At 34.7% G+C, this 26,126-nt stretch overlaps 4 protein-coding genes and 1 long non-coding RNA gene across 7 annotated transcripts in view; 3 read left to right on the top strand and 2 right to left on the bottom strand.

Moving 5' to 3' along the window:
* The window catches only part of LOC132065477 (uncharacterized), a 95,133-nt gene that overhangs the window by 15,334 nt on the left and 53,673 nt on the right, over positions 1-26,126 (top strand). The window lies entirely within an intron of this gene.
* Positions 3,771-8,223, top strand: LOC132065470 (pentatricopeptide repeat-containing protein At4g01400, mitochondrial). 2 transcript variants are annotated; one of them, XM_059458882.1, is made up of 3 exons: positions 3,771-7,377; positions 7,465-7,686; positions 7,949-8,223. In XM_059458882.1, exon 1 carries the CDS (start codon positions 5,717-5,719, stop codon positions 7,163-7,165), a length of 1,449 nt encoding a protein of 482 aa, XP_059314865.1. In that variant the 5' UTR covers positions 3,771-5,716; the 3' UTR covers positions 7,166-7,377; positions 7,465-7,686; positions 7,949-8,223. The 2 variants fall into 2 exon arrangements, with proteins under 2 accessions (XP_059314865.1, XP_059314866.1); XM_059458883.1 differs by lacking the exon at positions 7,949-8,223 and having other exon boundaries at positions 7,465-7,693.
* On the top strand, positions 9,719-15,807 carry LOC132065474 (probable calcium-binding protein CML48). Of its 2 annotated transcripts, XM_059458888.1 has the most exons (5): positions 9,720-10,279; positions 11,750-11,796; positions 12,459-12,634; positions 12,721-12,739; positions 15,502-15,807. In XM_059458888.1, the coding sequence occupies exons 1-5, from the start codon at positions 9,862-9,864 to the stop codon at positions 15,607-15,609; spliced, it is 768 nt and encodes a 255-aa protein (XP_059314871.1). In that variant the 5' UTR covers positions 9,720-9,861; the 3' UTR covers positions 15,610-15,807. The 2 variants fall into 2 exon arrangements, with proteins under 2 accessions (XP_059314872.1, XP_059314871.1); XM_059458889.1 differs by lacking the exon at positions 12,721-12,739 and having other exon boundaries at positions 9,719-10,279.
* On the bottom strand, positions 16,489-22,940 carry LOC132065476 (biogenesis of lysosome-related organelles complex 1 subunit 1). The gene is made up of 4 exons (XM_059458891.1): positions 22,917-22,940; positions 21,760-21,881; positions 19,550-19,755; positions 16,489-16,832 (listed from the first exon to the last, which is right to left on the bottom strand). The coding sequence occupies exons 2-4, from the start codon at positions 21,860-21,862 to the stop codon at positions 16,743-16,745; spliced, it is 399 nt and encodes a 132-aa protein (XP_059314874.1). The 5' UTR covers positions 21,863-21,881; positions 22,917-22,940; the 3' UTR covers positions 16,489-16,742.
* LOC132065478 (uncharacterized) lies at positions 19,982-21,753 on the bottom strand. Its single transcript, XR_009416747.1, has 2 exons — positions 20,747-21,753; positions 19,982-20,662 (listed from the first exon to the last, which is right to left on the bottom strand). It is a non-coding gene; the product is annotated as an uncharacterized LOC132065478 (long non-coding RNA).

Genomic DNA, 26,126 nt, shown 5'->3' with positions numbered 1-26,126 from the left:
TCATTGAAGCATAACAGAAATCAAGTTCTTGGAATTTTCAGTTTTGTTTATTATTGAGATTATTGAGACGTTCAAGCATATTTAGTTACTCATCGATAACCGATAGCATACTTGTATTGGCTATTTGTGTATATGGGTGTTTGAATGTGTATTTTGCTGCTATTATGCTATATCCAAATCGAACTCTATGTTGTGGTGTAAATTTTGTGTTTTTCCTAGATGGTTATATACTTATATCTCCAATTGATGTTTGATTACTGCATGCATTTCAGAATGCAATAACTCAATTCTGAACATATTTGGATGCCGGGTACGCAATCCTTAAGTAAGATAAAGGAAAGTAATAGTTTGTTGAACCACAATCATTTCCTCAGAAAAAGAAGGAAACAAATAACAACAAAAGAGTAAATAACTTTCATGTATATCCCTTCTTTTTTCTATATTTGGAATTACTCTAGCATATATCCTTGATAGCCTAGGATTGCAGCGTAATAGGAGTAGTTGTTGAAAGCCGCTCTTGAATCAGTTTATCACCTTCAAAAGATTGACTAAGAAAATAGTACACCTAACCTTTTGTGTATCGATGTCCTTACCACCCTCTTTTTTATAATGTAGTCTGTTAACTTTTGTGCGTTGATAATCCTTACCACCCTCTTTCTGAAAGATACTCCCTCCGTTTCAATTTGTTTGTCTTACTATTCTTTTTAGTTTGTTTTAAAAAGAATGCCTCTTTCTTGATTTGGCAACTCTTTAATTTCAATATCCCACATGGCATATTTAAGGCCACATGATTAAAGGGCATTTTGGTACATTATACATATCTTTCGTTTAAGACCACAAAATTCAGGAGTATTCTTTACTTTCTTAAACTTCGTGCCCAGTCAAACTAAGACAAAATATTGAAATGGAGGGAGTAATTAAATTTGACGGATTGATTTACAAGCTCAACTCATTTTACTAGTTCGACAAAGAAAAATAATTTGAAGGTGGTAAGCGTAGCTTTTGAATTAAGTAAAGGAACCATCGGATTAAAAATTAGAGGAAGCATTAAGTATACTTTAGCTCTTGTGTTTCCTTTCCTTGTAGGCATCCTTCACTTCTGGTTTTTTTCCTTTTCCTTGTAGGCATCCTTCCCTTCTGGTTTTCTACTTTTGTACCGGGCCACCTTGAGTCTTCCTCTTTAAAATTCCTTAAGAACTATATCATTGTTAATCCATTTTCTGATGAACTCTCATTTTGCTGTAGGAGTATCATATGTGAAAGTAAAAAATGTGCAAATGCACACATGAATGGTATTAAAAAGGAGAAATTTACATGTGTGTGAAGTCAGGAGGACAGTCATCTCGAAAATTTTTGGGATTTGATTAATATGCAGAGCAAAAATCAAATTCCCCATATGCGCCTCTTTACCCCTCTTTACCTTATGTTTTTATTTTATTTTATTTTATTTTATTATCTAATAATTCTATTTTATCATTCACTATGAATCTTTCAGTAATATGTAAAAAACTCTTTATCTATTTTTCAAAAATTAGAAGGCAAGAACAAAAGACAAAGAAATGAAGAAAAATAATAAAGTTTATTATCATACATATCTTTCTCATGTAGGAGATGAATAAGTCATTTATTTAGTTCTACAGTTCTACATTCTTTGCACTTATTATGCGTACTCAGTTAGATTTAGCTATATAGATACTTAGATCTATACTAAGAATTTCAAATTCTTCAAATTCTATTAATAATAAATATTATCTAATTAGAATTCCAATTCTTAATTTAATTATAATTATTACAAGATATCTTTATTTATATAATAACATAATAACAGATACAAATGGTAAATAGCTCTATCCCGTATCCTATTTTTATTGTGGGTTTATCATTCAAATTGCTGACGTGTGAGATTATGTAAACGAAAAATGATACGATTATCCAAATGTTGTGTTAATCAAAATAATACAACGATACAATACAACACGTTACAATACCATATATTATCAAACAATACGTAACATCAAAGTGTTAGTTGGATTATAGGTTTTAAATAAGGGATGAAAAAAAAACAAATTGTCAATTTAGAAAATTTACAAATTTACCAGTACTACTACATCCACTTGGCTTCTGCAGGTAACCTGTTGGAGTATTGTATTTTCAGCAATCATCAATTTTGTGAGAAATGCTTTTCACTTTTGTATACGCACAAGCTTAGGCAGAGAGCTAATAAAGATGCCCAATTGATCTGATTAAGCGAAAAGAAAGATTTTATTGGTAAGAATTCACATCTTAACTTAAAGTTTTAATCTTTGAATGAAATTGGATTTTGGTCTTTATAAATACATTCATGTTAGGTGTTAGAGAAATTTTTTACTTAATTTCATGGGATTTGGGTCTTTATTTATACATGTATGTTAGGACTTAGGTGTTAGACAAAATGTTTACTTGATTTCATGGGTAGAAGGAATATCTTAGCTTAAAGTTTTAATCTTTGATGAAATTGGATTTGGGTCTTTATTAATACATGCTTGTTAGGTGTTAGACAAAATGTTTACTTAATTTAGGGTAAAAATCTTAGCTTAAAGTTTTAATCTTTGATGAAGATTGATTTGGGTCTTTTTTATTACATGCATGTTAGGTGTCTGACAGAATGTTTACTTAATTTCATGGGTAAGAATGACCATCTTAGCTTAAAGTTTTGATCTTTGATGAAAGTGGGTTTGTTTCTTTATTAACACATGCATCTTAGGTGTTAGACAAAATGTTATACTTAATTTCATGGGTAAGAATGGACATCTTAGCTTAAAGTTTTGATCTTTGATCAAAATGGATTTGGTTCTTTATTAACACATGCATCTTAGGTGTTAGACAAAATGTTATGATTAATTTCATGGGTAGGAACGGGCATCTTAGCTTAAAGTTTTAATCTTTCATAAAAATGGATATGGTTCTTTATTAATACATGCATGTTAGGTGTTAGAGAAAATGTTTACTTGATTTCATGGGTAAGAATAAACATCTTAGCTTAAAGTTTTAATCTTTGATGAAAATGGATTTCACTGGTAAGAATAAACATCTAAGCTTAAAGTATTAATCTTTGATGAAGTTGGATTTGGGTGTTTGCTAATACATGCATGTTAGGTGGTAGACAAAATGTTTACTTAATTTCGTGGGTAAGAATAAACATCTTAGCTTAAAGTTTTAATCTTTGATGAAAATTGATTTGGGTTTATATATATACATGCATATTAGGTGTTAGACAAAATGTATACTTGATTTCAGTGGTAAGAATAAACATCTTAGCTTAAAGTTCTAATCTTTAATGAAAATTGATTTGGGTCTTTATTTATACATGCGTAGCAGGTGTTAGACATATGTTTACTTAATTTCATGGGTAAGAATAAACACCTTAGCTTAAAGTATTAGTCTTTGATGAAAATAGATTTGGGTCTTTATTGATGCATCCATGTTAAGTGTTCGGCAAAATGTTTACTTAATTTCATGGGGTAAGAATAAACATGTTAGCTTAAAGTTTTAATCTTTGATGAAAATGGGTACGGTGTTTATTGATACATGCATGTTAAGTGTTCCACAAAATCTTTACTTCAGAAAGGATTTTGCCCTTCTGCTATAGAAGCTTTTATTTAGTCCTAGGATGATTTAACCTTCACAAGGTAGGGGAAAGGTTGTGTACACACCACCCCTCCCAGAAACCACTTGTGGGATTACACTGGGTATGTTGTTGCTGTTTTTTTTTTTTTTTTGGTAAAGGGTTATGTTGTTGTTGTTTTTGAGGTTTTAACGATGCATTTGTACACTGGGAAGGCTGGTATCATTGAAGCATAACAGAAATCGAGTTTTCGGATTCCTTCCTTATTTCTTGGAATTTTCAGTTTTGTTTAATCGTGAGATGTTAAAGCATTTTTAAGTACTCATTGATAACCGATAGCATACTTGTGTTGGCTATTTGTATATGTGGGTGTTTGAATTTGTATTTTGCTGCTATTATGCTATATCCAAATTAAACAACATGTTGTGGTGTAAATTTTCTTTTTCCAGGATGGTTATATACTTATATGTCCAATTGATGTTTAATTACTGCGTGCATTTCAGAATGCAATAACTCAATTCTGAACATATTTGGATGCCGGGTACGCAATCCTTAAGTAAGATAAAGGAAAGTAATAGTTTGTTGAACCACAATCATTTCCTCAGAAAAAGAAGGAAACAAATAACAACAAATAGAGTAAATAATTTCATTTCATGTATATCCCTTCTTTTTTCTATTTTTGAAGTTACTCTAGCATATATCCCTGATAGCCTAGGATTGAGGCGTAATAGTAGTAGTTGTTGAAAGCCGTTCTTGTATCAGTTTATCACCTTCAAAAGATTGACTAAGAAAATAGTACACCTAACCTTTTGTGTATCGATGTCCTTACCACCATCTTTTTATAATGTAGTCTGTTAACTTTTGCGCGTTGATAATCCTTACCACCCTCTTTCTGAAAGATACTCCCTCCGTTTCAATTTGTTTGTCTTAATATTCTTTTTAGTTTGTTTTAAAAAGAATGCCTCTTTCTTGATTTGGCAACTCTTTAATTTCAATATCCCACATGGCATATTTAAGGCCACAAGATTAAAGGGCATTTTGGTACATTATACATATTTTTCGTTTAGGACCACAAAATTCAGAAGTATTCTTTACTTTCTTGAACTTCGTGCCCAGTCAAACTAAGACAAAATATTGAAACGGAGGGAGTAATTAAATTTGACGGATTGATTTACAAGCTCAACTCATTTTACTAGTTAGACAAAGAAAAATAATTTGAAGGTGCTAAGCATAGCTTTTGAATTAAGTAAAGGTACCATCGGATTAAAAATTAGAGGAAGCAATAAATATACTTTAGCTCTTGTTTTTCCTTTTCCTTGTAGGCATCCTTCACTTCTGGTTTTTTTCCTTTTCCTTGCCACCTTGAGTCTTCCTCTTTAGAATTCCATAAGAATTATATCATTGTTACTCCATTTTCGGATGCACTCTCATTTTGCTGTATGAGTATCATATGTGAAAGTAAAAAATGTGCAAATGCAAACATGAATGGTATTAAAAAGGAGAAATTTACATGTCTGTGAAGTCAGGGGGACAGTCATCTCGAAATTTTTTGGGATTTGATTAATATGCAGAGCAAAAATCAAATTCCCCATATGTGCATGCTGTTGTGTTTGAAGCAATGTTTCAGAGAGGAAAAATGTGCTCTTCATCTGTAGGAAGATTTACCTAGCATTAGGAAAACTTATCTCTTTAATGATACTTAGAGAGTCTGGGGCTATTTTAAGTAAGTCCCTTGTAGTAAGCCAGTGTTAAAAATCCTGATGTTTCAAAGAATAAATTATGGGTTACTGAGTTACGATATTCCTAACCTTTCAGGTTACTCAAAGCATGATTCGTTAAGCTTAGTCTAATTATTCTGTGTTATATATGGGTTTTCAACTTCATCTTTTACTGATCATTGTTGTTTTTATTACTCGTTTATGTCTCTTATCGTTGTTGCACCCATGGTGTAATTTTTTGTTTTCTTCAGTTCACTAGGCGGTCTTGTTTGCATACTGCAAACACAACACTTATTTGCTTTCCGGAGTGCCGTTGCATGATAGTATAACACAATGAAGTGGCTACCGAGGCTAGTAGTAAGTAAAGAAGTAAGAACTTTATGACTCGACAAAAATGAGACTTCTTTCACATCACTTCAGCTCCAAGGATCTCTTGTCTATGATCATTTGTTCTTCTACTTGGCTGTCAAAGGCCGAGCCACTGCCTGCATGGTATAATTTTAAATGCCATTATCATCCACAACATGCAGAGCAAGATAGAAAACGAAGACAATCAGATGAAGAACAAAAACAGAACAAGAAAGAAGGACCTTCTATTGGCTCTCCAGCTCGAATCCAGAAGCTTATTGCTTCCCAATCGGATCCACTCCTTGCTAAAGAAATTTTTGATTTAGCCTCACGAGAACCCGATTTTCGTCACTCATATGCCACTTTCCACACCCTCATCCTCAAGCTTGGCCGGTCCCACCAGTTCTCCCTCATGCAGTCCATCCTCTCTTCCCTAAGATCACAGCGATATTCCGTTTCCCCATCTCTTTTTTCGCACATCATCCAAATATATGGTGATGCTGGCCTACCTGACAAGGCACTTAAAACTTTCTATACTATCCTGGAATTCAATATGAAGCCCCTTCCTAAACATCTCAACCTCATTCTTGAAATACTCGTTACTCACCGAAACTTTCTTCGTCCTGCATTTGATCTCTTCAGATCTGCACATAAATATGGAGTTTTAGCCAACACCGAGTCCTACAACATACTAATGCGGGCGTTCTGTTTGAATGATGATTTAAGTATTGCATACTCGCTGTTTAATCAAATGTTTAAGAGAGACATCAGTCCTAATGTAGAGTCATATAGGATTCTGATGCAAGGTTTGTGTCGAAAAAGTCAAGTGAATACAGCTGTCGACTTGCTTGAAGACATGCTGAATAAAGGTTTTGTACCCGATGCTTTAAGTTATAGCACTCTATTGAACAGCTTGTGTCGGAAAAAGAAATTTAAGGAAGCTTACAAACTTCTTTGCAGAATGAAAGTAAAAGGATGCAATCCGGATATTGTCCATTATAATACAGTTATTTTAGGGTTCTGTCGAGAAGGTCGGGCTGTTGATGCCTGTAAAATCCTCGAGGACATGCCATCGAACGGGTGTCTTCCAAATTTGGTCTCTTATCGGACATTAGTTGGGGGTCTAAGTGATCAGGGAATGTACAATGAGGCTAAGAATTACATGGTGGAGATGATGTCAAAAGGCTTCTCTCTGCATTTTTCTGTGGTTCATGCCGTGGTGAAAGGTTTCTGTAACCTAGGTAAAATCGAGGAAGCTTGTGGAGTAGTGGGGAATATTTTGAGTCACGACGAGGGCTTACATGCAGATACATGGGAAGAAATTTTATCCAGGATCCTGGAATGGGATGATGCTGAAAAAGTAGGGAATATCTTGGAGGAAGTTGTTAGAGCTGAGATAAAACCTGATACGAGAATAGTGGAGGTTGGCCCTAGGTTGGGTGAATACTTGATGAACAGGATAAGAAGTAAATCAAGGAAGGGTATGATTTCATAGGACGAGAATTGGTCCTATGTAGCTGCTAAAAACCTGCTGTATACATGGAAAGGATGATTATGTTTACCTTGAAAGATATCAAATGCACATGAAACCTGGTAATGGACTAGTGGTTAATACAACCCCCAAAGGAATCTAGTTTCAGAAAGTAAATTTGAATTTATCTTTGCTAACTCGTCTGGCCTGTTCATTGACATGTTTGTTTTAGCAAGGTGAGTCGTCCTCTCCCATGTTTTACTTGGCTTGTAGTCATATCGAGTCATACTCACTGAGTTTTATTTGCCTTGTGCCTTTGTCAGGTTTCCACAATTTTCAAGGAATGAGGGGCGTAAGAGCTGTTGGTTCAATAGACCTGACAATCATGTTGAAATTCTCAACATTATGCCTAAGAAAGAGTGGAGCAACTTTGACAGAGGCAGAAATGCAAAGACATGAGTAATTTGCTAAACTGATCTTCAATGTCAAGTTAGGTTGGTTTATTGTCATCAAATATTAACGTAGGCGTGGATTCAGAAACTGTGGTAATTGTTTTTTTACTGCAGCTTTAGTGTTTTAGCAACTAAAGTGGTCAAATGCCTTGGTAATCTAACATCCTAATTATATTTATCTGATCGATGTTTATTTTCTATCTGTATCTATGCATTGATCAGAAGTCGAAATGTGGTTTGAACTTGTCTGTTTGAACTTATATTGAATGCAACTAATATAACTCTTGTAATATGTTCTGATTTTATTTAGTATCGTTTATCTTTTAGCTTTAACTTCATGTTTTCAAACTTGCAGACCCAATCTACTTTGGTTTTCGTTCCTCTTTGTACCTTCGGGACATCCGATAAAATGAGAACAATTCAGAGAAGATTGATTATTATCTTAAAGCAGCATCATGGCATATGCATCTCTCAATGCTTGTGATTCTTTAAACTTTGGTTTGAGTTCTTGTAATGTCCTTCAAGTGCCACATTCTCTTTAAAAAAATTATGCAGTAATCTTGCTAATCAGTAGTGTCTTCTTCAAACTGAATTATTCATCAGTAGATATGGGAAAGACTTGTATCTTGTATGCTCCATTTGTCCCAACAAGATTTGAGTTATTGGTAAAAAAAACACCCCTATAGCTTTATCGCGAGTTTCACACCCAAATTATCAAAAAATTCCTACTTATGCTATCACCATTTATGTATTAAAACACACCTCAACTATCACATGTTCCCTTTTCCTACCTGAACCATCACCATCTGTGTATTAGGACACATCTCAACCATCAGTTGTTCCCTTTTCCTATTTGAACGATGGTGTGTTTCTGAACAATGAACAACTGATAGTTGGGGCGTGTAGACTGGTTAATTGCGATGGACCAGTATTTCGAACTAAAAGAGATTTCGGACCTGGAGCGGGTACGTTTCACACCTCTCTCTATTTGATATATAGAGAGATCCGTTGCGTGAGCAACCCGACTGTTTCTTACACACGTAATCTTTCTTCCCAACAAGCCCTTCTTTTGATTTGGAAGACGGGCATTGCGTTCGGTTCGAAAGGCACGTAACTGGGTCTTGAGTGTCGGTCTGACAAAAAAGTACACTCTAGTTGCTTCTTTTGTCGAACCGGAAACAAGTCTTCTTTTTATGGTGTAAGGGTCGGCAACAGCTCCCTTTGGAAGGAATCGATCGACTAGCCAAAAGTGATTGTTGAAATGTATTTTTGACCATTATCTAAAAAAAATAATGGATTGTGAAATGTTTAATGTGTAAAAACAGGAATATGTTAAAATAATGTTGTGACCAAATATATATATATATTTTAAGCTTACATGTCATTGAATTTTTTTGGTCTAAGTTTATCTTTGGCATTAAGAAAAAAAAAGTCATAGTTTTATGACAAAAGCCAAATGGAAGTGCGCTTGCTTGGCAAAGGCACGTAGTTTTCGTCTTTGACCCAAATAATGACCCACGTCAAGTTGTCAATACAGCGGGACACGCACACGCAATAATACTTTGTCCGCAGTAAAATATGCCCTCTTATGTTTTGGTATGTTCAAGTTAATTCCTTCAATTTATTCAAGAACAATTTTAATCCTTAAAAGTTTATAAGAAGTGATCATTTTTGGTAGTTGTCAGAACGTCAAATATTTAACAAACTCTATTGTGAAATTTGATGAAAATTGTAAGGGATTTTTTTTTTTTAACAGGATCTCACATTTGGATGTGTATTTTCTTTTATAATTTCTGCTATTTCAAATCTATTCTTCTACTACTACAGCTTATAAGATTTAATTGATTTTCCTAATGTTTCTAGTTAAATCTTTTTTGCTCACAATTCTCCTCGAATTTAACCAAAAAAGTTTTCTCTCACTATGCTCTGGGTCCGTAAAATGGTCATAACACAAGAGTCTATTATATACAGCCTTACTCTACATTTCTACAAGAGGCTGTTTTCACGGCTCGAACTCGTGAACTCGTGGTCACATAGCAACGAGTTTACTAGTTACGCTAAGGCTCCTTTGTAAACTTAAAATATCTAAAATAATTAAAGATATAGAAATACTTTAAACCTACTCAAACATAATGGGCCATTTTGTCATTTTCTCTTCCAAATCCAAACCACCAACCATAAATTCCCCTTTCTTTCAATTCTTGAACCTCCAATATTATACGTTACCATCAAAAAGATATCCATTCGAGTATTGACCACCTAACAACAATGTCCAACTATGGCAACAACAAAGCAACACCATATTCACCTTCAGCACCACCACTTTACAACCCAAATGAACCTCCAATAGCCCATCCATATCACCCTCCTTCTCAATCTTCAACAAATTATTCATATCAAAATTACCCTCAGTCTCAGTTTCAGCAACAAACAACTGGTTATGGACCTAGTTCTTCTTATGGGTATTACCAAACAACTCCAAATTATGCTCCTCCTTCTTTTCCACCTGGAACTGACCCACAAGTTATTCAGAGTTTTCAAATGGTGGATAAAGACCATAGTGGATTTGTTGAAGATAAAGAGTTACAACAAGCTCTTTCTTCTGGTTATCAAAGGTTTAGTCTTAGGACTATTCGTTTGCTCATTTTCCTCTTCAAGAATCCCTCTGAATACTTTCCAAGAATTGGTGAGTTGGAAAAAAAAAACCCTTTTTTTCTATGCTTTTTTGTAGTGGGGTTAGTTCAATTTTATTCAATTCTTGAATTTATGCGGGTTATCTCTCCTGTGTGGTTTGCAAGCTATTGCACAGGAGCTAGTTTACCCTGTGCGCACTAGAAGGGTAGGCGGCAGTTCCCATGTCATAAAAAAAAAAAAAAAAAACCTTTTTACTCATTTTGCTATGATTTTGGTAGTGGGGTTCTTTATATAGATGTGTTTAGCTATCTGAGATCTTGCCAGAAGTTTATGTGCTTCTGAGGGGTCGTTTGGTAGGGTGTATAAGAGTAGTATTGAATAGGGTGTATTAGTAATTTTGGAATTAATAATCCTGAGATTAGTTATACTGGAATTAGTTATGCTGGCATTATTTTTTATCGAACAGTTTGGTTTGTTGTATTAAATAACATGCATTGCGCACCCAAATCACCCTCAGTTTCAGCCACATACAAGTAGTTATGGACCTAGTTCTTCTTATGGGTATTACCAGCCTGCTCCGTATTATGCTACTTCTTTTCCACCTGTAACTGACCCACAAGTTATTCAGAGTTTTCAAATGGTAGACAAAGACCATGGGGGGTTTTATTGAAGATAAAGAGCTACAACAAGCTCTTTCTTCTGGTTATCAAAGGTTGAGTCTTAGGACTATTCGTTTGCTCATCTTTCTCTTCAAGAATCCTTCTGAGTATTTTCCACCGATTGGTGAGTTGAAAAAAAAAAAAAAAACTTTTTGATATGCTTTTGGTAGTGGGGTTCTTTATATAGACGTGTTTAGCTATAGTTGCGTTATGTTGTTTACGCTTTTAACATTGACTGGACTTGGTCTTTTGTTCTTGCTCAGGGCGTAGACAGGGCCACTATAACATGCAATTAAGGGAGGTAGTATGTTTAGGCTTTCCCACATATTAGGACTCCATTATGATTGTTGCCTCTTTTCCGTGTTGTACTTATTGTGTTGAACAACATAGATTTGACCAGAAATTTATGTGCTGAGTTGGTTCAATTTTACTCAATTTTTGGATTTAGCTCTTTGGGTTTTGCCATATAGGCTAATTACTTCATATATAGCTTTTCCTTTTATATTAATGTAGTTCAAATTGACAATGGTGATTTTCTTGTTCTGATAAGAATTAATGACTAGATTATATGGCTAGTAATAGGGGTGTCAAATGGCGGGTTGGGCTGAATTTGGGGGCTCAAAAGTTCCTTGGGCTTCAATGTATTGGGCTGAAATGGGTGGGTCAATGATCAGCCCAAACTTGAGCGGGTTCGGCAGGTCATGATTTCATGGGCTAATTTTGCCACCCGTAGGCTAGTGTTTTGGTTTGCTTCTGAAATACTGTGGATGTTAGTATACAACATTGCTTCCTAATTTTGTTGCTCAAAATTTTGTTTTTGCTATCTCTTATTTACTTGAGCTTTGACATGTATTACTGAACAGGACCAAAGGAATTTGCTGCACTATGGAGTTGTCTTGGTCAATGGAGGGTAAGCAATTGTTCATTCCCTTTCTGCTATTTTTTTAATTCAAATATAACGTTCAAGAAATTAGAACATAAAAACCTTTATTTGAGAAATTTAAAAAATATCAAAAATGGAGGTTGGCATGAGGAGGAGCAGGCTGTAGAGGATGGAAAGGTGGAAGCAGATAGGAGAAGGGGGTAGAGAATGATACTAATAAATAAGTTATATGCAGCCAAATATGGCCTTGTCCTGGGGTAATTTTTAAGGTTTTCGAACTATTGAACATTAGTTAGAGAAACTAATGCGGTGCAAAAAGTGCATTTTGGGGAAAAAGATATTATAGATGTCTGAGAACAGATATTCATCTTTACCATGCGTAAAATTTAAAGCTTTACAGTTCATTTACGCTTGGTGTAACTGAGTTTAGGAATCCTTTTTGCTGTGCATATTGGCACCTTCTTGGCCCACCCCCCCCCCCCCCCCCCCCCCGCCCAAAACAAAAAACAAAGAAAAAGAAAAGAAGGTGATTGATAAACAAAGATCCAAAAGAAACATTGATGTTAACATAGTGGCCGATATGTTTACTCACACATGCTATCATTGCTATGCATATTTGTTTCCAAAATCATCTTTACCGCTTTGCAAATTTTAATTAATGCCTCTGACATTGATCCTCTTGTTTGCAGGCCATTTTTGAGAGATTTGACAGAGATCGAAGTGGGAAGATTGATGCAACAGAACTAAGGGATGCTCTCTACAGTCTTGGATACATGGTGCCACCTTCTGTTCTTGAAGTTTTGATTTCCAGATATACTGACGGAAGTGGTCGGAGAACTGAGCTATGTTTTGATGGTTTTGTCGAGTAAGTCTCATACTGCAATAACCTTTTCATTGAATAGATAGGTTCTCAAGTGACTGTGTTCTGAACTTTATGCTTTTATGATGCAGATGTGGAATGGTTGTGAAGGTAAAACAACTGATCTCTTTCTATAAACATTTCCTCACTTAATATCTCGATTTCTGTTATGTATCTGCCTGACTTCAATCCTCCGTCCCAATTATGTGGCATTTTCCTTTTTAGTCTGTCCCAAAAAGAATGTCACCTTTCTATAATTAGAAACAACTTAACTTTACCCTTAATGATTTATAGCCACACAAATGTCTCAGGTTTGTTTTAAACCACAAATTTCAAAAGTCTTCCTTTCTTTCTTTAACTTTGTGCCTAGTCAAATGGTGCCACATAAATTGGGACGGAGGGAGTATTTTTTCCTCTTCTCTCCCCCACTTATAAAAGCGTGCCCAGCACTTGAGGAAATAGATTAAATTTTTTGGACCGATCCATGTTATTTTCTGAAACTGAAGGACAAAAAACTAGACTCACTTCCCCTCTGGTCACTTGGAGACTAACAGTTACAAGTGTTAAACTAGTTTCCATTACAATCTTATAGTTCTTAATAATATTGAGTTTAAAAGAAAGTGTTAGAACTCAAAATTAGAGGTCACAACTAGCACCTAGTGGTCTACCCCAACTGATATTAAAACTCCGATTTTAACAAGTTATAATATCAAATAAAGTCTAATTCCGAACTGAAATTATTGATCTTAGAAAGCTAATACAATGAGCTAAAGCTGAAAATCTATATCTTCTACACGTCACTGAGCTCATAAGTACTTCTCTTTCTTATACTCTTTGAATACCGAAAGCACGATGCTGTAGAGGTTAGCTAAATATCCTGGTGCACCATGCATACATATTTCGTGGTTCGATCCCAACCCGTTCAGCTAGGTATCCCGGCACATCGTCTTTACATTCTGATGGTCTGACATTACCCTCATTAGCTAGGGTGCTAGCTCATTTGAATCTAAAGCTACTTATTGCTTAAGATCCACTATAAATCGAAAACTTCATTTTATGAATTCAAATACTTGTCAACATTTTCACCTTGTTCCTCGACCCACCATCACCTTAGCTTCTCCATTTGGCAACATTAATCTTCTTGTTTCCAAAACTTCTCAAAATCCACTTTCGGAAAACTGAATCATGATAAATTTGTGTTTTGGGAAAGTAGTAAAAGGAAAAAAAGAAGAAAAAAGAAAAGAGGAAGCTGTGAAGACATTCAAGAAATGGTTCTCCTTCATTTCAGCTACCTTGCAAACCAAATTTGTCAACAATTCTATGGATGACAGGATGAGTTAGATCAGATCTACCTTGCTTTTTCCCGAATAAAGTACGTTCAGGATTGCTTGTTAACAGTTCATTATAGGCTTTTCCAAGGCCTTATGTTATCAGATGTGAAGCTTGATCCTTGAGGCAGGCCAGCATAAGCGAATAGTGATTGTCATGGTGTATTAGAAGTAAATTGATAACTACTGGGCTTGTAGTGATGGTCATGTAGGTTGGTATGGTTAAATTCGTTAATCGTGATTGGTGGCGATTGTGATGTTGGTTTATCAAGAAAGAAAACATTATAGTTTACATACTGAGTAATATGCAGATAGCTACTGAGAGGGAGGATTTGGTTATTATAGGCTATGCGAAGAAAAAAATTGGTGGTTAATAGGCCAAAGAATGATGGTTTATAAGTATTCTAAGGTGATTGTACCATAGGAGGCATACTGCCATTACATTTGATCCTTGAGGTAGGCCCTCAGCTCTAGGAGGTGGGGTGGGGGGTGGGGTTATTGTTTATTTATTAGGATGAGAATAAGATATAACAATGGCGGTAGGTGCAACAGTAGGAACAATAGGATGTCACATGTAATTGTGTATTAGGAGTACTGATTTTGTTTATTAGAACAACAGGATCAACTATTGTGTATTACTTGAGAAACTTGTTTATGAATTTTCCTAATGGTTCAGAATTTCCTTTTGAATTTTACTTTAAATTATTGATTTATTAGGATGAGAATAAGATATAACAATGGCGGTAGGTGCAACAGTAGGAACAATAGGATGTCACATGTAATTGTGTATTAGGAGTAAACTGATTTTGTTTATTAGAACAACAGGATCAACTATTGTGTATTACTTGAGAAACTTGTTTATGAATTTTCCTAATGGTTCAGAATTTCCTTTTGAATTTTACTTTAAATTATTGATTTTGTTCCATATTTTGTATAGATTTTCTTAATTCAAAAAATTAAATAAATCGATTTCGAAATGCTATTGCCTTGCTGAGGAAGAGCAGAACTCCTCCATTTCGCCTTTCACCCTTGAAAACATTGGTGTGAATTATGTACTGCGTCGAGCATTGATTGGTTTATGATGGTAAAAAAATGCTAAAATGCACATTTTACAAGTCAATCAAAATATGTCTGTCAGTTGATCATGGGGATTGGATTCCTCATTGAGGACTTCTCTGAGGTTCTGACTATAAATTATGGTTACATATCAGAAAAATAAAGAGAAATAAATGTAAATAGCCGCCCACCCATTAGCTGGCAGATATATGACATATATTATACATGTTGGTTAGAGACCGTAAATACTTTTGGCCGAGCAGCCAACTGTGTAACTTCGCCAAAAATAAAAGATTATCTAGATTGTTACAGATATAATGTGCATCTTCTGGTGTATTTTTCTTCTAAAATGACGCATTGAGATTGAAGTCAACTTCAGTGTCATGCTTGCCTGCATCTTGATGGAATTCCATATTTGTATTTGTAAAGACTACTTGTTTTTTGCCTTCATACTAGTGCCTCTGAATCCTTCTCTTTTGCAATTCTCAGGGCTTGACCGAAAAGTTCAAGGAGAAAGACACGCGTTATACTGGCTCGGCAAAACTGAGCTATGATGAGTTCATGTCCATGATCCTACCTTTTATTGTGTCATACTAGGATGTTAAATCCAGTTCTCATTTCATTTATTGTTCGTTTGGCAGTTTTGGAGGGAATTTCTAGAGTTGGTTGTGTACAATATTGTGATCCTGAAATTGTACATGTACAAGTCTTTTCATGACAATACTTGTTCATGTGTATTTTGAAGTTCTGATCATCTCCTTATTCTATGATAATAACAAAGCAGGCGTTGTTCAAGTATGGTTTTGTATAATTACCCAGTATATTACTGCAAATAAAAATTCTCATCTGGCAGCAAGACTCATACCTTAATGGTTTTGGTATTAGTTTTGAACTTCTGATTGTTACTACCTCCTTCTCCTTCCATTTTTCCGATCTCTCTATGTAACAATTATTTTTGAAGTGAGTCATTCTTGAAAGAGTGTAATATGACTTGAAAGAGTGTAATAGCCCATCGATAACGACCGCTTAACTGCCATATCCTCGTATGACTTTCTTTTTCTGTGTTCTATCACACATGAATGGTCTACTTAAGCAAAAATTACATCTGGGATAGTGAGTAACCTGAAATAATTTGATAGCTCTCGACTCCCTCACTGTATTTCAAGGCAAGCTCCTACTAAGTCCTAAAATTCAATTGAACTTGAGCAACTTGAGTATGAACATGCTAAAGGTAATGTAAATTTTTACAGCTCCTTTCATTGGGGCTAATGATGCATTAGATTCGACTTGAGTAAAGCCAAAAGAAAACAGAAATGCTAGCATATCAAAGAGTGAAGACACAAATTATCAGTGACCTCCTACATGATATATGCAAGCCTTACGTGAACAATTTGGTAGTCTTTTCAAAAGAACCGACCAATTAAAAAATTTACAAGGTCTTCGAAATATTAAAAGCACAACTTAAAGAACAACTCATTGTATTAATGTAGCATTCATTATTTCATTAAATTCTCATCTAGCACCCAATATTGTGCATGTCTGACATAACAAGTTATATTAGCTATTCCTAATTCTCTAGGAACTGGTTAAATTACACAAAATACAAGTCATTGTACAGAAATAAAAGCGATTATGCAAAAAGAATATTCTGTACACCGTGCCAAAGGCTTCAAATAACTTGCTATAAACCACGTACAAATCAAAGGCCTTTGATAATTCAGGTTCAAATGTCATTCTTGGTGAATATTGCAGATAGCAGCATTAATACTTTTACAATCGAACTCCATAGTCTTCATCCAATTCTCAAAGTCACCAATTTCCTGTGACAAAAACAAAAATATTGAAGCTACATATATCAACGCTGCACAGAGGCATCTCACTTTAACAAGACAGCCCCATCTAGTTGGTGGGCTATAGAAGATATATATTTCGATACGCGAAGCATCCCACATTTACACAAGACTCGGGTAAAGGTTGCACCTCAAGAGGTCTGATGTAGGAAGCCTATCCTGAAGCAAACGTTAATGGTTAATTCCATGGCTCGAATCCCTGATCTATATCAGATCACAAGGGGACAACTTTATTGTTGCAGCAAGGCTCCAATTCAGTTGGGGTAAGCTATAGCTCGCCAAAAGTCAATCAAAGGAAAATCTAATTCCCGAGAGAATCGTAATAGCTCTGTTGGTTAGTTAGCTGAACTTCCACCTTGTGATGGGAACAAACCCATGTCACGTGTAGAAAAATGAAAAGTCGAAGAGAGAGAGAGAAAAGAAGCAGCAAAGTCTGAAAGAAAAAAAAAAAAAAAAACGACAAATAAAGAAAGTAAATGTCAGACAACAAAATCTGAAGGGAAAAAATTGGTACAATTTGGTGCCGCATGAAAAAATTTCTGCATTTCATATTTTAGGGGAAATTTTTAGTCAGTCTCTTTGCCTATAAATAGGCATCCCTTCCTAAATTGTAAACTATCCCATCAAACTTTCTTCCTTCTAATTACATGGTTAGACCATTTTTGCCTACTCCACGCCACACAAAGAACAACTTTATTATTAAAAAGAAGTTATTGATAGGATAAAGTTCAATAGAACAGGGGGATGCCTATTTATAGGCAGAGAGATCAGCTGAAAATTTCCTTTAAGAAATGAATACACAGAAAGAAAATTATGTGCGACACTGCGATTATGTGCTAGTTTTCTTTCTTTCAAACTTTGCAGTCTGACATTTACGTTCTTTATTTGTCTTTTTTTTCTCTTTCTTTTATGTGAATAGTGCATGTGATAGTATTGTATGTACGAATAATATCTCTAACTGTATAAGGTGAACAACACTCACTATTAGTAAATAGTACTTTCACTATCAGTGAACAATAACACTTTCACATGTAAATAGTATTTGAACGCCGAAAGCAAGGGGAGAAGCAGCCAAAAAGGAAAAAGACATGGTCATGGTCAGTGGCGGAGCCAGGATTTCCGCCGCGGGGGTTCAAAATATAAAAAAGTAAACATCCGAAGAAGCCTAAGGGGATTCAACATCTACTATATATACATAAAAAATAATTTTAACCTTGTAAAAATAGTATTTTTTTTTCCGCCGAGGGGGTTCGGATGAACACCCTCGGCATAGTGTGGCTCCGCCACTGGTCATGGTAGATCAAACTAAAGAAGACGAGGACCATCCAGATCTAAGAATCGCAAAGACATTATTTGTCGGAATTGGGATAAAATGGTCACTACATTAGTCAGCGTAGAACCAAACAAGAAGGACAAAGATCAATACAAGGATGATAAGTAGCAAATGTAACTGCTGAACAAGTTGGTGATGCGCAACTTTGTTGCGTAGACAGTCCAACAGAATCTCAGATTTGGACTTAGGTGCATCTTTTCACTCTACCCATGCAAAAGATTATTGCATAACTATGTTGCTGGGAAATTCGGGAAGGTTTATCTAGAAGATGATGAACCTTTAGATATCGTTGGGAGCAGGAGCATTATATAAAGACTGCATAAGGGATGCTACAGAAATTGCAAAATATCAGACATGTTCCTGGCCTCGAGAAAAATCTAATACACAATAGTATTCATTAACGGATCATGGAAGATAACTAAAGGAAATTTGGTTGTGGCACGAGGCTCTGAAAACGGAATATTGTATGCAACTGCACTACAGAGGGATACTATAGCAGTGATTAACCATGATCGAGACTCAGCATTGTGGCATCGGAGTCTCGACAACAAAGTGCCAGACTCTGTATGGAAGACTGAAGCTGACATTTGTGAAGTCAAGATCAGCAGGAACATCCGCCTGAGCGAGCTCAAAATGGGCATTTCCGACCAATTTTGCATTTAGGAGTCGGAGTTAAAGACTGGGCAAAGGCTTGCTTTTGACGCCCTGCAGTGTTGACCAGCAGCGGGATGCTACTTACGAGCTGGTCAAGGACAGGTTCCGCTCAATCTTTGGATGTCGTGCCATTACCAAACCTCAGAATTGACCAGTTAGGTTTATGAGAAATTGTATTTATGGGAATCGGAGAAAGTGAGTTTCTCAAAGGTCGGAAGGACACCAAAGAAGAAAAACTTGGAACTAGTGCATACTGATGTGTAAGGACCAGCTGCTGTAAATTCTCTTGGAGGCTTACGTCATTATGTCACCTTTATTGACGGTTCCACGATCGGTCAAAGGTTAAAAGCATTTTGCTCGATCCAACATTTTGCGATGGGGATCGTGCTTTATATAATTGAACTTCCTAGTTCTTCAAAAACAAGCTGAAATTTTTGTTATTAACGGTGATATTTGAGTCAACTGGTGCGCATCTCGAGCAATATACCGGATATCTGCTACCTCCCACGAGGCCAACTACCTACTAAATATGTCCACCAAGACTTACACAAACAGAAAGAAATCACCTATCCTTTTCTGCTTCGCGGAATTTTAACAAGGTGATATCTATTTTGGCTGGGTGTTAGGGCCTAGAAGCTACATATTCATCAGAAATATTCAACCTTGAAAAACATAAACACAAATAGCAATATGTACTGACCTTAATTGCAGTATTAATAGAGTGTGAAGCAGCAAGCCATTGATCAGTTTGCTTTCCAAATTGCAAAATGCTTGCTGCCAAAGCACGAATTTCCATTTCAATTCTCTTTTGCATTACAAAAGATTCTTGTACTTCTCTATTCACCGAGTCCACCAACAGCTCCGAAACGCGTCTTGCAGTTCGAATCGCATCCTTCTTCGCCTTCTCTGAACCAAAATTCAAGAAACCCACAACCCAGTTTTATAAAATTCGAGAAACCCAGAAACCCAATTCGCAAAATTGGAGAAACCCACAACACAATTTTGTAAACTACCCAGTGTAACCCCACGGGTGAGGTCTGGAGAGGGTAGAGTGCGCGCAGACGGCGAGGCGTAAGCCCCGAGGCACGGCGCGTAACCATGGGTATTTAATTTTTAGTATTTAAATAACTAATAAAATAAAAAAAATAAAAAGATACATTAAAATTATAATTTTTTTTAAAGAAAATAATAAAATTAGTAGAAAAATGTACATCTAATTTCAACATTAACATGTGCACGAACCATTAAAAAAAAGCGAATGACGTAAAGATGCATTACACCAATAACATGACTATGATGAAACATAATTAGAGTTGTAAAAATGATACTCTATCCTCATAATTCAAAGATAAAAATGCGATAATATAAAGTCATTGTTTTAAAACCTAAAACTAGATAACAAATTAATACACACAATAATACAAATAGCTAGAATAGAGTCTTTAAATCAATATCTAAACTAGAGCGATACAAAAGAAATTCTAAAACTAAAAACTATCTTGAAAAAGATAAATAGAACAATGCTAAAAAAATCTTGTAGAAAATAAAACATAAGAAAGAAAATGCAAGCATGGAAGCATAGGAGACTGTGCATACAAAGGTCTAAAGCGTATATGTCACTCCGTAAACAACACAGAGAAAAGATTATGAAATTAGAATAAACAATTAGAAAAAACTTTTGACTTTTTGAGATTTTTAGTTTGACAATTTACTATGAGCAAACTTTTGGATATTTAACTTTTAAAAACAGATTTTTCAAGCAATTTTAGCTCAAATTTGGAAAAGTTCTTGGGGCTTACGCCCCAAATGAACGCTCAGAATATTGAGGCTTACGCCTAGGTGAACGTCCGGAAGGTTGAGGCTTACGCCTCACAATACTTACGCCCCGCTTGTACACCTCGGTGCGTTTTTGGTGCGCCTCTCCCGGGGCTAGCTAGCCACGGGCTCGCCCTGAAAATGCCTTTTAAAACACTGCGCAGACCTTACCCCTACCACGTGGAGGTAGAAAGGCTATTTCTGTAAGACCCTCGGCTCGAGTGCAACAAAGCAAAGTAGTAATGAAAGAGGAAATCCGGCAGTAAAGAAAACATGACAACGAATAAGGAAAGCAGTACAGAGCATACAACATACAGAAAAGGAATAGTAACAACAGCAAAATAGTGCAATAGCCGATAACCAAACACAGTAAACAACATATGTTACCAGATGTCAAAAGCAAGAAACTACATGGAAAAGACTAATACTATTATGATATACACGGTGCTTCAGACTACCACCAAGCCTAATCCTGTCGAAAAGCTATACAACGCTCAACTACCCACTAAACTTCTACCCTAATCCTCCGTACCCTCCTCTCTAAGGTCATGTCCTCAGTTAAGTTGCGTCATGTCCTATCTAATTACATCTCTTCAATACTTCTTCAATCTGCCTCTACCGCTCTTCATACTCCCCATATCCAACCGCTCACACCCAATTTTGTAAAATCCGAGAAATCCACTAACCCAATTCGTAAAATTCGAGAAACCCACAACTCAATTTTGTAAAATGCGAGAAACCCATTAACCCAATTCGTAAAATTCGAGAAACCCACAACTCAATTTTGTAAAATGCGAGAAACCCATTAACCCAATTCGTAAAATTCGAGAAACCCACAACTCAATTTTGTAAAATCCGAGAAATCCACTAACCCAATTCATAAAATTCGAGAAACCCACAACTCAATTTTGTAAAATGCGAGAAACCCATTAACCCAAATTGTAACATTTGAGAAACCCATTAACCCAATTTGTAAAATTCAAGAAACCACAACCCAATTTCAAGTTCGAACTGTTTAATTCCCTCAATACCCACAACCAAATGCCAAAAAAAAAAAAAAAAAATTGCAAATGGATTTATGTATTTGTTACTGACCGGTGGATTCACGTAACTTGAGAGAAGAAGAATGGTGAGAATTGATGATTTGAATAAGTGAAGCTTCTAAGCCATTAACATCTCCTTGTTTTGATCGATCCATTTCCTAACTACACTGCAATTTGCAGCTCAAAATGGAGGTTTTAAACTAATATTATTTTTGTGCTTAAATTATCATTAAGTTTACTAAACTACGAATTGAGTCTTACAGCTTTCAGAATGTAAACATGTGTCCTATTGAAACTAGAAAGTTCTTCTGTTCCAATCTTCATATGACATAGTTTGACAGAAAACTTTCCAAACTTGTAGTTAGATAGTTGTTTGGTTGTAAATGATTTAAGGGTAAAATAGAAAGTTTAAGTTAAATTATTTTTAAATATAGAAATGTATTTTTTTTTTGGGACAGATTAAAAAAGAAAATGTATTATATAGATTGGGAAAAAGGGTGTAGTTCTTTTCTGTTTGGATGGTCATATTACATATTGTTTCATAATGTATCGCATTATATTATATTGTTTTGTATTTTATCGTATTGTATTGTTTTGATGATTATATAATGTTTGGATAGATTGTATCATTTTTTATTAATACATAATGTTACACATCAACTAATTGAATAATAAACCTATAGCTATAAGAAAAGTAGAGTATGGAGTAGAGCTATTATAAAAAATAAAAAATAAAAAAAGAGAGTAAATGACAAAATAAGATTATTGGATAATAACAACAACAACAACAACATACTCAAATAGTGTATTCGCAAGTGAGCCTGCAAGGAGGGTAGGGTGTAATATGTACGTGAGACCTTATCACTATCTTTGTTTTGGAGAGGTTGTTTGGATAGGCTACCAAGGAAAAGAAAAGAATTTGAAGCATCATATCAAGAAATAATAAGTAACGACGCGATCACATGAAAAGAGACTTTGTGTCGTTACATAAGAATAGATTTAACATAGGACAATAAAATTTAAGTAACAAGCAAATAATTTTTTTTTTTTGTTTGTAAATAGTTACGTTTGTGTATTTGTGACTGACCAGTGGATTCACGGAGCTTCAGAGAGGAAGAATGGTGGGAGTTGATGATTTGAATGAGTGAACCCTGTAAGCCAATTACATCTCCTTGTTTTGATCGATCTATTTCCTAAGTACACTGCAATGGCAGCTCAAATGAAGATGTTTTAAAGAGAAAATGACATAAATGGTCCCTTAACTATAGGGTAGATTCAAAATAGTTCCTTAATTATGAAATTAACAGTTTTGATCCTTTAAGTTTGCCGCAAGTTAGCCAAAATGGTCCCTTCACTGTGAGGGTAAGTTAAAAATAGTCCCTCACTTACAATTCTGGTCCTTCAAGTTCGTCAAAAGTTTAAGCTTTTAGTCTCCGGCAAAATACTCATTGAACTTTGTTTGTTAGATTTGACGAAAATTATGAAAAGAGAGAGGAAATCAATGAGAACTCACATTCAGAGGTATACACTACTAAATAAAGGGTCAAATACCTCAATAGTCGCCCGTCGATTATAGTGCAAAATCGAGGAAAACACCAATAAACTTGATAGTGTCAGAAAATAATGTCCCGGAATACAAAACAAACAGGCTTTGTCGATTAAAACTAAGGAAGTTCATCAGCTTTGTAAAATACACTGGACTCAGTTTTTATTGAAAATCCGGTATAAAAATAAATACTTTCATTGTAGTGAATTTTTTTAAAAAACAAATAGTTTTCGCGCAGTTTTACCCGAAAATAACCGACAAACGTCTGTTGGTTTTCGTAAAATAAAAAAATCATTGACTTTCTGAAAGTGTTCCTCGATTTTTTCCGTCGGTTTTTGCATAGTGACATTTTTTGTAGTTTTTGTAATTTCTAATTTATTTCTAAAGTCTGGTGTATTTTACTTAGCCGAGGCACTCCCACGGTTTTAACCGACAGAGTCCATCCGCTTTTGTATTCCGAGACACTATTTTTTGACATTATCAATTCTGTTTGGTCATTCCTCGATTTTTCCCTATAACCGACGGACGTCAATCGATTTTGTCCCGAGGTATTTGGCCTTTTCTATAGTAATGTGTACCTCTAAATGTGAGTTCTTGCTAATTTTCCATTTTTTTTTTAGTTCTCGTCAAATCTAAAAAACAAAGTTCAATGAATATTTTGCAGGAACTAAAACTATTAACTTCTGTTGAACTTAAAGGACCAAAACTGCTAAGTGCTTTCTTAGGGACTATTTTTAACCTACCATCATAGTTAGGAAACATTTTTTGTTAACGTGTCAAACTTAACAGACCAAAACTGTTAAGCGCACAGTTAAGGGATTATTTTGAACCTACCCTCATAGTTAAGGTTTTAAATCGTATATAAGCTTAAATTGTCAGAAGTTTACTGAACTTCGAATTGAGTCTTACAGGTTTCAGAATGTACACATGTGGCTCATAGACCGTTTCAATTTGTTTGTCTTACTTTCTTTATTAGCCGTCTTAAAAAAATGCTTCTTTCCTTTTTTTTTTTTTTTTTTTTTTTTTTTAAGAACTCTTTAATTCTAATTTTTCACATGGAATATTTAAAACCACGAGATTAAAGGATATTTTGGTACATTTTACATATCTTTAGTTTAAGATCATAAAATTCAAAAGTCGTCTTTATTTCTCAAACTTCATGTCAAATTAAAACCAGACAAACAAATTGAAACAGAGAGAATAAGTTCTTTCAGTTAAGCTCGATGAAGAGTTTGTTTTACTATCAGGTTTATTATTTTATGTCCAAACACAATAATTTTCAAATATCCTTTTTAGCTTTAAATACTATTTTCTTTTTTTAAACTTCAATCAAATATTGTTCAATTCTCTAAGTAGGAGCCATTTTTTTCAAAATTTCTGAAATTCTTTTTGTACTAAAGAAAACAGTTAGCATAAATTGAGTTTTTAAAGATTTGCGAGCGGTTTGCGGTAATTGAGCTTTTCTTTGAAAAAATGCCTTGACTTCATTGAAAAATGATTTTTCAGAAAACTATTTGCGGTTGGTGTGGATGAAGAAACTAGAAAGACATTCGATTTTTGTTGAACTTGAGTATTGATTGTGGGTCTATTGATTGTGAAGGTTTGAATTGAATCTAACATTGATAATTGTTGCGATTGGTTTTATATTGTTGGATGTCAAATGTGGAGATATTTGAATCAGTTTTGAAGCAAAAATGTGTTGGTGAAATTTCTCATAAACTTCTTGTGATCCGCAAGAATTTGTGACAACTTGTCAGGGCCGGCTTAATAATATTGGGGACCTAAGGCCAAATTTCAGAGAGGCCCTAATTTTTATTTTTATTTTTAACAAAAGAAAGATCGTCATATATATTTTTATTTAAAGTTTACTCCTCTAGCCTTTTCAAATGTGAAGTCATTAATTACTGCTTTTATAATCAATTTTTTCTAACAAATCCTTTTCAATTGATAATATAGGTAATCTAAATTAATTAGTTCCTCATATTTCTCTTTTGGCATAACTTGATTCATATTTTCGAGTTAACATATTTAAATTGAATAAATTCTAATAATAACTAAAGCAAAAATATATTCTTGTGAAATAAGAATATCAACAATCACAAATTTTCAATAAAAAATATATAATAACGTTAGAATAATAAACATGGCTCAAAAAATTGATAAGTTAATATAATGATATTGAAATAGTGTTGCGTTGCTTCAATATAATGATTATTTGTCAATGCTTGAAATTTTGAAGCAGACACTAAAAGGCAAATCTTGATATTTTGTAAGGAAATACAGTAAGTTTTGTCGTCGTTTGAGAATTGGGAGACTTCAAAATATCTATATATAATATAAAGCTAGGCATAGACAAGGTGATGTGACACCTCTCTATGACCTCCATTCATATTTATATTTTTTTGACTTTTCTCTATTTTCTTTTCCTGCTAAATTTATATATCTTTGTAATAACATTAAATGACACAATAATTAATACCCCACTTTTCCCTTTAATTTTTCCAAAACCTCCGAATTTTAATTACCAGCACTTCTTAGTTGACAACAACAGTTTTCATTTTAATTAAGGGATAATCGTGTTCTTTCCATTTGGAAGATCAAAAGCCTCAACAGTTTCCCTTTTTCCCATTCTCTTTCATTGTGAATTAAATATCATTGGTCTGTGAAACAGAGAGGAAGGTAACTCTATGATTGTGAAGGGTTGAAGTTTTATGTATGATCATCACACTTTAAGAAGATTGGTTCCATAGTGTATTTTAAAAAGGTTAGAAATTAGGTATTTTGGTTTCTTGGCTTGTTATTAATTATTACATCTAACTTTTCTAGACCTTGGTAGCCAGATTCAAAATGAAAGGAGTTCCTTTTTTAGTATT

This window comes from Lycium ferocissimum, chromosome 7 (genome assembly GCF_029784015.1).
Source record: "Lycium ferocissimum isolate CSIRO_LF1 chromosome 7, AGI_CSIRO_Lferr_CH_V1, whole genome shotgun sequence".
In the NCBI taxonomy this organism is placed as follows: domain Eukaryota; kingdom Viridiplantae; phylum Streptophyta; class Magnoliopsida; order Solanales; family Solanaceae; genus Lycium; species Lycium ferocissimum.
This window is presented reverse-complemented; position numbering and strand designations above follow the sequence as displayed.